The 13,131-nt window shown below is 38.9% G+C and overlaps 1 protein-coding gene across 1 annotated transcript; it reads right to left on the reverse strand.

Annotated features, from left to right (window-relative positions):
* Positions 1 to 7,949: 7,949 nt before the first annotated feature.
* Positions 7,950 to 12,765, reverse strand: LOC112024198 (CBL-interacting serine/threonine-protein kinase 11). The gene is made up of 2 exons (XM_065778216.1): positions 11,201 to 12,765; positions 7,950 to 8,792 (listed from the first exon to the last, which is right to left on the reverse strand). The coding sequence occupies exons 1-2, from the start codon at positions 12,506 to 12,508 to the stop codon at positions 8,154 to 8,156; spliced, it is 1,947 nt and encodes a 648-aa protein (XP_065634288.1). The 5' UTR covers positions 12,509 to 12,765; the 3' UTR covers positions 7,950 to 8,153.
* Between the last annotated feature and the right edge of the window lie 366 nt (positions 12,766 to 13,131).

Below are 13,131 nucleotides of genomic sequence, written 5' to 3' on the forward strand. Positions count from 1 at the left end.
GTTGGTTTGCAGCCGCCACCCCTGTTTTGCCAAGAGAGCCAGGTTAAAACTTCTTAGGTCTCGAAAACCCAAACGACCCCGGTCCTTCGGCAGGCACATTTTGTCCCAGCTTAGCCATGCAAGTTTCTTCTTGCTCTTAACCTGGCCCTACCAAAATTGTCTGATCATTCCAGTCAGCTCCTCACACAGCTTCTTGGGAAGCAAAAGACAACTCATCGTGTAGGAGGGCACGGCTTGGGCCACCACCTTCATCAAAATTTCCTTCCCAGCGGGTGTTAGAAGCTTTTCCTTCCATCATGATACTTTGTTGGCCACTCTCTGTTTGAGCTGAGCAAAGGTATTGTTTTTGGACCTTTCCATGAGAGATGGTAGCCCAAGCTAGGCTTCATAGGGCTTGATAACTTGGGCACCAAACATGATTTTTACCCTCTCTTTTGTTTCATTGTCTGTGTTGGGATTGAAAAACAAGGACGTTTTATTGCTATTTAATTGTTGGCCAGAGGAGAGTTCATAGACTTTGAGGATTCGTTGGATTTCTTTGGCTTCGCTCACTGTTGCTCTACCAAAAATCAGGCTGTCGTCGACAAAAAATAGATGGGACACCCTAGGGCCCCGGGCAGAGGCAGCCACCCCTTTTATGGCTTTTCGATGAGTGGCCTGGTGCAGTAAGGCAGATAAGCCTTCGGCACAAAGAAGGAAGAGGCAAGGCGACAGTGGGTCGCCTTGCCTTTGCCCGCGTGTTGGAAGGATATGGCCACAGGGTTGCCCATTGATTCGGACAACATACTTCACGGAGGACACACAACGCATCACAATGCTTATTCATCAATCATGAAAGCCAAGCTTCTGCAAAATAAGTTGTAGGCAGTCCCATTCGACGCGGTCATATGCCTTGCTCATATCCAACTTTACCGACATCTCCCCACCTTTTCCTTTCCTTTTCTTGCTAATGTGGTTCATCAACTCATGTGCCACCAACACGTTATCTGTGACGAGGCGTTCAGCCACAAAGGCACTTTGATTCTCACCTATAATTTCCTGCAAAACCAATTTCATCTTGTTCACCACAACTTTGGAAGCTATTTTGTAAGCCACATTACACAAGGATATTGGTCTAAAGTCAGTTATTCTCTCAGGATTATTTGTTTTTGGAATAAGCACTATGTGAATGTCATGGAATTTTGGTGGAGCAATACCATGATTTAGGAAGTCAAGTGTAGTATTAATAACAATGGACTTAACAGTGGGCCAAAAATGATGGTAAAATAAGGGTGGCATACCGTCACCCCTCATGTGAGAGGAGGGAGCATTGCTCCCAGAGCACCTAAGTTTTTACCCAAGCGAAGGTTGAAGCTATTCTTAGCAAGTTTGTCAGACCCTGTCTTAGAACTTCGGTTGAGATGGGTTAGCTTTAAAGTCTAACCACAAGGCAATGCCGGAGTGTTGATACACTAAGGGGAAAAAATATACTTGAAGTAAACTTCGTGAGTTTCGTACCAATAAGTTAAATAAACTTTCATTACTACTTTTATTATATATTTTAACTTATATTCATAATATTATATTATATACTTTAATTAGCCATCTCTAAAAGGGAGTATATAAATATATTCACACTTTTATACTTCAAAAATTAATTATAACTTGTAATGAATTTTTTCATACTTTATTATTTTACTTTTATTAACTTTCTTATTTAAAATATGCTTGAAAATCATTTAATTTTCCCCTCACATATATATATATATATTAGTCAATTATGCTAATTTTATAAATTCAATTTCTATATTTGTATTTAATTAATTAATAAAGTAATTATGCCATCATCGTTCGACCTCGGTCAAACCGCCATTCGACCTCTGTCAAACCTTTATCTGACTTTAAAAACCTTAAACTTCTCCTTTTATTGGTTCTGTGAACGGTCTGGATTGAAAACCATGATTCACAGTGCCCTTCACCTTGTTTAAACCAAGTTCCATGCTCTTCACTTTGTAATAGAAAATGACTCGAAGGTGTATATTGATGCAATTAAAGCTCTGACCAACAATGTTCCCTGGAGGCTTCTTAATCTTTTTATAGTCGTAAATTCTATAGTAAGTTCTTTTGGAAATGTATTTTTTAGTTGGGTGAGTCGAGATGTAAATTGTGCAACTCATGATCTTGCTAAATGGTCTTTGAAGCAGTCTCTTTTGGGTGTATTTAGTTTAAGTCATTGCCTTTCAAGTTTTGTTTGCATTATCTTGGATGAGGCTGGGATGTAATTTCTTGGGGTGTAATTGGTTTGGGTCGGTCAGTGTTGAAGGCAATTTTTGAACCGAACTATAAATTTCAGTTTTAATTTTTGAGCACCGAAACCAACTTGTAAGAAAGGGACGCCGAATCGATAGATTACATTGGGTTTCGGTTCTATTCAATCTAGTTTCGGTATTTGGAATGTGAGAAACAAAAGCAATTAAAAAAAAGAAGAAGATTTTTTTTTTTTTTTTTTTTTGCATCAAACGGAGATATTATTGAAAGACAAAAGTAGTACAACAACTAACAAGAAAAGCAAGACCAACACAGACCCTGTTTTCAACACAAAAGATAGAGCAACATGTCAAAAAACATAAAACACAAACTAAGATTAGGCTAACATCCACAACAAAAGTAGTAGCTACAATGTTTCTTTAAAACAAACATCACGGGATGACACAAAACCCAAGGAATCCCAGTACAAGCATGGGTGATTTGGGATGAGAGAAACAAAATCAAGAAGACATACCATAGTAAGAAATGTAGAGAGAGAATCAGTGCTGGAAGAAATGAGAAAAATAAGATGCAGGGTATGTGGATATTAAAAAAAGAAAAAGATGCAGGGTATGCATTTGTAAAAGGGAGAGAAAATTGGGGGAGGGGTGGTTGGAAGATGCTAGGGTTGTAACTTATAAGTTTATAACTTATAAAGATGCTAGGGTTTTAAAAAAATTTTAAAAACTCAAAATGGATAGGCGAAGGCTCGAACTTGTGAACAAGTGGTTGAAACACATGCATCATTCCACCAAACTACTCACTCTATTACGTTTTAAACTTACATAAATATCTATATATCGGTCAGTTTTGGGGTGAAAAAAACCAGCACCAAAACCGAAACCAAAATATTTCGGTTTCAAGAAATTCAAATTGAACCGAAAAATTGGACTCGATTCCGTCGGTTTTGGCCATTTTTTTCAATTGATCGGTTTTTTGGACACTCCTAGTAGTTTCTATTTGTTCTTGCAATAAAAATTTTCTTCTAATATATATATATATATATATATATTATATATATATATATATATATATATATAATTAAAAAAAAAGAAAAAAGAAAAAAAAAGAAGTAGCTTCTTGACCTATCGTCACTAAAATTAAAGCTATATGAATTATTAAAACATCATGACAATTCAGCTAGCAAATCAGCTTGGAATATTAAATACAAAAAAAATGAAAAATTTGCAACTACATATCATCTAACCGACTTACCTTGGACTCTAGATTGGTCCCAGATTTGAATTTCAAATTAGCTAAATACAGGTAAACTAGCCATCAAGTTGAGTTGTCATGGAGTTTTCGTATTAGCACAAACCATACTTCTATAATGACACTTTGATACCGTTTATTAAAATAGAGACAAATGGCCTACTCCAAAGTCCAAATACAAATGTATCCCTCCCAGCCTCCCAGCCGCTTCCTTCAGTGACAGGTTCGATTTCACATAGAAGAAACGGACAGACAGAACATGCACCACACATGGAAATCAAACCATATTTCCTTCAAAAAATCATATTCTGCTCTCATCTATTTAAAAAAGTGTCCAATTATTTGAACACAATTCATCTTTATTGAATCCATTTAAAGCGAATATGAGTTTATTGTAAGATTTACCATTTCAGATGGTTACACAAATTCAGCATCAACATTGATGGAGCTATAATTTTAGCTATTTGGCTCTACCAAAAGCCATTTTCTCTATTTTACCTTCTTTGTTTACAAGACATCCAACATCATTGGTTTTATTTTAGCTTTCAACACAATAAAATAACACAAACAACATTGATGATGCTCGAATTGTCAGTCAAAATGATCGTCCAAAGTGGGGTCGTCCACAGCTAACTTGATCCTGAGAAAATGGATGGTGAAAGAAAGAAGTGTGGGTCACCGGTGTGGTGTCTGCCACAAAGCCTCCAATGCTAAAGTTAGAATGGCTAGAATGAGAAGAGAAGTATTTGAATATCAGTGTGTGTGAACTAGAGTTTTTCATACCTTTGTAGGTGTGAGGTATCTGTATATATACCTGCCTCTTTTTCCTAGCCGTTGGGGAGTGCTATTAATGGAGGCTTGAATGGGTTATTTGTAACGCTTTCTTGAGGTGTTAATGGGAGGGTAGTCAATGCTCCAACGGTAAATAGATTTATTGCGACCTTGTAACGTACGCCTGTCGTGTATGAGCTGGCAGGCCCTTTCTTCGTCCAATGGGTTCAAATAGTGACGAAGTGGAATGGCTTCTTCGTCTATTAGTCCCTTGCCTAGACGAGGAGGTTGCCTGAGGGAATTATGGTCGTCCATCAAGCACAATAAAATAATATATCATTCAACAGTCAAAACACAACCATAACCACCATCAAAGCCATGAAAACCACCACACAGCTGCAACGCCACCACTGTGACCAAAACTCATCAAGAACCAGAGAAGAAGACCCCCCCCCCCCTCCCCCCAAAAAAAGAAAGAGGGCATAAAAACTAGAAAAAAAGAGTAGAAATATGAGTAAAACCTAGATAAGAAAAACAAGATAAAAAAGTGCATAAATATGAGCAACCCAGATTGAGAACAACCAGCAAAAACCTAACCTCGAAACCCATGCCCGAAACCTAGCTCGAAAACCATGCCGAAACACAAACACAAACACCGAAACCCATACCAAAACACAAACACAACCCAAAACCTAGCCTGAATCCACTTTGAAACACAAACATAACTACCGAAACTCATACCAAAACAGAAACACATACGCCGAAAATGGGTCAACGATGGAGGCTTGGGGCTTGGGTCAATGGAGAGTTGAGGAAGAAAGATGGTCGAAGCTTGGTAGGAGGGATGGAGGAAGAGAGAGCCAAGAGCTTAGGAAACAAAGGGAGTCTCTAACGGGAAGAGAGAGAGAGAGAGAGAGAAGAAAAAGAAAAAGAAAGAAACATTATTTTAATTGGAGGTTTAATAAAATATCCTTTTTTTTTTTAGCTTCTTGTTACCGTGCGTAGCTATAGATTGTTGTGCACTATAGCTCTAGAGCTAAAATTTTTAAGTTTGGCTCTACCGTTGTAGCTTACTTTTTAGAATTAGTGGTGCTAAAAATAGCAATATAGCTTTTTAGCACCACCAATAATAATGCTTAGTGGAAAAACATTTTAAAAAAATGGTGGACTTTTTTCATGAAAAGCAACCAACATTTTTCAAAATAAAAGACAATAAGTATATCTTGTTTTAAAAAATAAGGATTCTCTTCAATTCAAATAGAGAAATCAAAAATGCTGAAAACATGTTTAAGTAACAAATGAGAAGGATGATTGTCTTATCTAGGCCAAAATGGCCATTTGCCCCTTTTGCCCAAAAGATGTAGCAAAATTCCCATGCTTTGAAACTCGATTTTTAGAAAATCGAGTTTCAATAAAAAAAAACTTGATTTAATAAAAATCGAGTAATGTGAGAATTTTTACATGGAACTCAAATTCCATTTTTTTTTTTTTTATAGTTTTATTTCACACAACTCGATTTTCTAAAAATCGAGTTTTACATTGAAACTTGATTTTTAGAAAATCAAATTCAAAACAAGGGCATTTTGCTAAATAGTTTCAAAACATGAGCATTTTGCTGTAAAGTTTTGACGAAATGAGCAAATGCCCATTTTGGCTGTCTTATTTATATAAATGGGAGTTTTTTATCGGCCGGAATTCTTGCATAAAGGATAACATAACATAAACAATTTGTGCAACTGAAAAAATAGCAAAAACTTTAAACACTAGGTACTTACCACATTAGTCTTAGAGAGTAACATTATTTGTTAAAATTTTTTGTTATCAATATTGTTTTCTGTTATCTGTTGTGATCAGGCAACTCTTTAGCTTTGAGTAAGCGGACTTGATACTGAGCATACCATTGAGCCTAAGGCTACCCGCGAATAGGATTGTGTGGAGTGGCACAAGAAATGGGAAATTCTTTGTCGACAGTGCTTACCATAGTATTAAGGAGATGGGGGATAACAATGGAGAGGAAAGCACTAATGGGTAGGGAATGAAACATGTCTGGAAAAGCATCTAGAATTTGAAACTCCCCAACAAGACTCGGAGTTTTGCCTGGAGGGCTTGCTGTGAAGCCTTAGCAACCAAATCTAAATTGAAAAAGTGGCAAATCACCAAGGATGATATCTGCGCTCAGTGTGGGAAGGATGCAGAAACTAGCCTGCATTTATTTTGGTTTTGCAATAGGGCGAAGGAAGTGTGGAGCAACAGTAAGACGGTGTTCCCTTTCTCTATAGAGAGCAGGTGGAGTTTTATTGATGTTGTGTGGCAGCTGGTGCATCACAAATCGATATCCTCAGTTTTAATGGAAAAAGTTCTGTCATTATGCTCGGAAATCTGGAAGGACAGGAACACAATTCGAAATGGGGGTGGACAACGTGCTGGCAATACTATGGTCAAACACTCAACATCTCTGGTGGAGGAGTACAAGGCGGCAAATGAAAGGGTGAGCTATATGAACCCAGTAGTGCAGGTCAGATGGCACCCTCCAGACCCACCTCGGTTCAAAATGAATGTTGATGGTGTGGTTTTCACTAAACTGTGAGCTACAGGCACTGGGATGGTGTTACGAGACTCTCAAGGTATGGTTTTGGCAGCAATGGGCAAGAGGCTCCCAGCCACTTTGGCAGCGCTAGAAGCAGAGGCGAAATCCATGGAGATCGATGTCCAATTTGTGTGAGAGATGGGGTTCAAGGAAGTTTGCTTCAAAACGAACTCTAGCACCCTCAAGAATATCCTAACAGGCACCTCGAAGGCACCTGCATCTATAGAAACAATCACGGATAGCATATTGGCCCAAATGGATAAATTTCACTTTGTATCTTTCATTCATGTCAAACGGGATGGCAATAGGCCAGCCCACATCTTAGCCCAATTTGCAAAACATGTGGGTGATTTTGTTGTATGGTTGGAGGAAGCGCCTAATCTGATTGAGGGCGCATGTTCTTAGATGTATCTCGCATTTTTTTTCTGAAGCTTTATAAAAATTTCAGTCTTCCAATAAAAAAAATAAAAAAAAGAGTCAGAATGCTTCTATTAAGATGCACATGGTACTCATACCTCCAATTTTTTTTATTCACTGGTCATGTCATTTACAATTAATCAATTTAAGAAAATTCACTGTTATTTATTTAAATATTTCAGATCCCTTTCTTTGCCTAAACCCTTTTTTCTTTTTTTTGGGGGGGAGGTGGTAAAGGAATAATCTTTATTATCCACTAAAGCCAAGAAAAATCCAATATTCCTTAACGAAATTGATACAACCTTCAAAGATTTGATTTATTACTATCTCTATGAACTCAGTACGAAATCACAGAAATCAAACAAAAATCTTAACACAGTAAAAATAGAACAAAAATTATGAGGAGAACTAAAAGAAGGGTTTGGTACATATGTTTAAAATTATATGTTTTATTATTTTAAAACATATGAAAAAATATGTGTGAATAAAAAAATATATAAAAATATGTGTAATATTATTTAAAAATTAAAAATATAGATTTAAGTGAGCGTACCAAACCCATAAGAGATCTGCAATTAGTGTAATTACCAATTAGTCCATCTCTGTTGTTGTTCTCATGTACACAAAGATATAGAGAAACCGAGCAGAACTACAGAGCTGCTGTTACACTGAAAACTGAAACTCAATCACATACTAGACCTATTTATTTATTCCACATCCAAAAAATACACAAACACAAACACCAAAATACACCACCACAATTATAACCTTACTGATAAATATATTTTACACTGTACTAAGTTACTAACATACAGCACACCCGGATTTCGCGGGTTCCTCATCATGAATGTTTTGTTTTTGAATGACAAAATGAACATATTTAGCAACCGGCAATCTGGGAAGTTTCAGGTTGAGGAGGAGGAGGAGGAGACATTGCCATTGATAATGATAAGCCATTGAGTTGAGGTCCAAGCTTGTTCTTCCACATATCTTTGTAACAACCGGTGTCGCCGCCTCTTCTTTTAGCCTCCACCACCACCAGCTTCTCCGTTAACCGGTAAACATCGACACCAAACACCAAATTACCGCTCTGCCCTCCGAGCTCCACGCCCCAATCTTTCTTGCTCTTCACCTTCAACTTCTCCACCTTCGCGAAGTCCTCAATTTTCTCCACGATCTTCTCCGGCGACTCGGTGGACACGAATCGCTGTAGCTCACTGTCGCTCGAGTTACACGAGTCGTCGAACAAACCAGACAAGTTCAAACCCGACGAGAACGAAATGATATCAAAGGCGTTCAATTCTGTAACCTTGAACTCCTCCACCTTAACCTCCTCGTCGTAGAAATTCACTTCCTTGTACCCTTTCTTAAACCACGGGTCCCTCATCATCTCATCAATGGTGATCCTCTTCTCGGGATTCGTGTCCAGAAGCCGAGACAGGAACCGTTTCAGATCCGAGGAAAACCACTTCGGACACCGGTACTCTCCTTTGTAAATCTTCTTGTACATAAATTCCATTTTTTTTTTTTTTATAGTTTTATTTCACACAACTCGATTTTCTAAAAATCGAGTTTTACATTGAAACTTGATTTTTAGAAAATCAAATTCAAAACAAGGGCATTTTGCTAAATAGTTTCAAAACATGAGCATTTTGCTGTAAAGTTTTGACGAAATGAGCAAATGCCCATTTTGGCTGTCTTATTTATATAAATGGGAGTTTTTTATCGGCCGGAATTCTTGCATAAAGGATAACATAACATAAACAATTTGTGCAACTGAAAAAATAGCAAAAACTTTAAACACTAGGTACTTACCACATTAGTCTTAGAGAGTAACATTATTTGTTAAAATTTTTTGTTATCAATATTGTTTTCTGTTATCTGTTGTGATCAGGCAACTCTTTAGCTTTGAGTAAGCGGACTTGATACTGAGCATACCATTGAGCCTAAGGCTACCCGCGAATAGGATTGTGTGGAGTGGCACAAGAAATGGGAAATTCTTTGTCGACAGTGCTTACCATAGTATTAAGGAGATGGGGGATAACAATGGAGAGGAAAGCACTAATGGGTAGGGAATGAAACATGTCTGGAAAAGCATCTAGAATTTGAAACTCCCCAACAAGACTCGGAGTTTTGCCTGGAGGGCTTGCTGTGAAGCCTTAGCAACCAAATCTAAATTGAAAAAGTGGCAAATCACCAAGGATGATATCTGCGCTCAGTGTGGGAAGGATGCAGAAACTAGCCTGCATTTATTTTGGTTTTGCAATAGGGCGAAGGAAGTGTGGAGCAACAGTAAGACGGTGTTCCCTTTCTCTATAGAGAGCAGGTGGAGTTTTATTGATGTTGTGTGGCAGCTGGTGCATCACAAATCGATATCCTCAGTTTTAATGGAAAAAGTTCTGTCATTATGCTCGGAAATCTGGAAGGACAGGAACACAATTCGAAATGGGGGTGGACAACGTGCTGGCAATACTATGGTCAAACACTCAACATCTCTGGTGGAGGAGTACAAGGCGGCAAATGAAAGGGTGAGCTATATGAACCCAGTAGTGCAGGTCAGATGGCACCCTCCAGACCCACCTCGGTTCAAAATGAATGTTGATGGTGTGGTTTTCACTAAACTGTGAGCTACAGGCACTGGGATGGTGTTACGAGACTCTCAAGGTATGGTTTTGGCAGCAATGGGCAAGAGGCTCCCAGCCACTTTGGCAGCGCTAGAAGCAGAGGCGAAATCCATGGAGATCGATGTCCAATTTGTGTGAGAGATGGGGTTCAAGGAAGTTTGCTTCAAAACGAACTCTAGCACCCTCAAGAATATCCTAACAGGCACCTCGAAGGCACCTGCATCTATAGAAACAATCACGGATAGCATATTGGCCCAAATGGATAAATTTCACTTTGTATCTTTCATTCATGTCAAACGGGATGGCAATAGGCCAGCCCACATCTTAGCCCAATTTGCAAAACATGTGGGTGATTTTGTTGTATGGTTGGAGGAAGCGCCTAATCTGATTGAGGGCGCATGTTCTTAGATGTATCTCGCATTTTTTTTCTGAAGCTTTATAAAAATTTCAGTCTTCCAATAAAAAAAATAAAAAAAAGAGTCAGAATGCTTCTATTAAGATGCACATGGTACTCATACCTCCAATTTTTTTTATTCACTGGTCATGTCATTTACAATTAATCAATTTAAGAAAATTCACTGTTATTTATTTAAATATTTCAGATCCCTTTCTTTGCCTAAACCCTTTTTTCTTTTTTTTGGGGGGGAGGTGGTAAAGGAATAATCTTTATTATCCACTAAAGCCAAGAAAAATCCAATATTCCTTAACGAAATTGATACAACCTTCAAAGATTTGATTTATTACTATCTCTATGAACTCAGTACGAAATCACAGAAATCAAACAAAAATCTTAACACAGTAAAAATAGAACAAAAATTATGAGGAGAACTAAAAGAAGGGTTTGGTACATATGTTTAAAATTATATGTTTTATTATTTTAAAACATATGAAAAAATATGTGTGAATAAAAAAATATATAAAAATATGTGTAATATTATTTAAAAATTAAAAATATAGATTTAAGTGAGCGTACCAAACCCATAAGAGATCTGCAATTAGTGTAATTACCAATTAGTCCATCTCTGTTGTTGTTCTCATGTACACAAAGATATAGAGAAACCGAGCAGAACTACAGAGCTGCTGTTACACTGAAAACTGAAACTCAATCACATACTAGACCTATTTATTTATTCCACATCCAAAAAATACACAAACACAAACACCAAAATACACCACCACAATTATAACCTTACTGATAAATATATTTTACACTGTACTAAGTTACTAACATACAGCACACCCGGATTTCGCGGGTTCCTCATCATGAATGTTTTGTTTTTGAATGACAAAATGAACATATTTAGCAACCGGCAATCTGGGAAGTTTCAGGTTGAGGAGGAGGAGGAGGAGACATTGCCATTGATAATGATAAGCCATTGAGTTGAGGTCCAAGCTTGTTCTTCCACATATCTTTGTAACAACCGGTGTCGCCGCCTCTTCTTTTAGCCTCCACCACCACCAGCTTCTCCGTTAACCGGTAAACATCGACACCAAACACCAAATTACCGCTCTGCCCTCCGAGCTCCACGCCCCAATCTTTCTTGCTCTTCACCTTCAACTTCTCCACCTTCGCGAAGTCCTCAATTTTCTCCACGATCTTCTCCGGCGACTCGGTGGACACGAATCGCTGTAGCTCACTGTCGCTCGAGTTACACGAGTCGTCGAACAAACCAGACAAGTTCAAACCCGACGAGAACGAAATGATATCAAAGGCGTTCAATTCTGTAACCTTGAACTCCTCCACCTTAACCTCCTCGTCGTAGAAATTCACTTCCTTGTACCCTTTCTTAAACCACGGGTCCCTCATCATCTCATCAATGGTGATCCTCTTCTCGGGATTCGTGTCCAGAAGCCGAGACAGGAACCGTTTCAGATCCGAGGAAAACCACTTCGGACACCGGTACTCTCCTTTGTAAATCTTCTTGTACATGGCCATCAGGTTGGGGTCGTTAAACGGCAAATAACCGGCGTTCAGAACGTACAGAATGACGCCGCACGACCAAACGTCGATCGTCGCGCCGTCGTAGCCTCTCTTCGTCAGAATCTCCGGCGCCACGTAAGCAGGCGTGCCGCACAGAGTGTGCAAGAGCCCGTCGGGTCGGATCTGCCCCTTGACGGCGGAGAGTCCGAAATCGGAGACTTTCAGGTTGCCGCTCTCGTCGAGGAGGAGGTTCTCCGGCTTGAGATCGCGGTGGAAGATGCCGCGCGAGTGGCAGAATCCGACGGCGGAGATGAGCTGCTGGAAGTACTTCCGGCTGAGATCTTCGGTGAATCGGCCTTTAGCGACCTTGGCGAATAACTCGCCGCCTTTGACGAACTCCAACACGAAGTAGATCTTGGTTTTCGAAGCGAGCACTTCGTAGAGTTTGACAATATTTGGATGATTGAGGTTGCGCATAATCGAGATCTCGCGCTTGATATTGGACATCAAACTCGTACCTGCGATCTTCTTCTTGTTGATGACCTTAATCGCCACGCTCTGTCCGGTACTGACATTGCGTGCGTGGTAAACCTTAGCGAAGGCACCGCATCCCAAGAGCTTTCCCAGCTCGTATTTCCCAAACAACGCATTGTTGCTGTTGTTGTTGGGAGCATTTTCGATCTCTGGCATTAGATTTAGCGATAATAATCCAGAGATCGAACCCCTTTGGCTCGATCAGAATTTGAAAAAGAACTGAAAACGAAAAACAAATCCCAAAATTTCGAAAACAAAAAGGTCCTTCAAATGTTTTCGTTTTGTTTGTTGAAGAAGTTGTTGTTGTTGTTGAGAACGTTGTAGAAATATAGGAAGACTGAAATGCGTGTTTAGCGGTGAAAGTTTCGGGAGTGGTTCTAATGGACAGGACGTATAAAAGGAGCACGTTCTTAAAAGAAGTATCTAGGAAGCTTGTACCTATATTTCAATTTTTTATGGTCGTTACAAAAAGCTCGGGTATTTTATTTATTTTAACTTTTTGTTTGAATTTTAAAATTATGGTTAACAGGGGACGACTATCCACGCGTCAGATAATATGTGGAAAACGAAGTTGACTATGAGGTGTGATGTATTAGTTGTTGGCAGTGATGGTTATCCACGTCGCCTATTGTATGTGGACACAGTCACACAGGCTTTTCAACGCTTCCCACGATGGTGCCGTCCGCGGTCCTAGGCTGTCTACACTGATGCGTGTGGCAGAACACTATTATGAGCAATAGATTTTTTTTTTTTTTTTTTAATTTATGAATAATGTTAAC

This window comes from Quercus suber, unplaced genomic scaffold (assembly GCF_002906115.3).
Source record: "Quercus suber isolate HL8 unplaced genomic scaffold, Cork oak 2.0 scaffold_176, whole genome shotgun sequence".
Taxonomy (NCBI): domain Eukaryota; kingdom Viridiplantae; phylum Streptophyta; class Magnoliopsida; order Fagales; family Fagaceae; genus Quercus; species Quercus suber.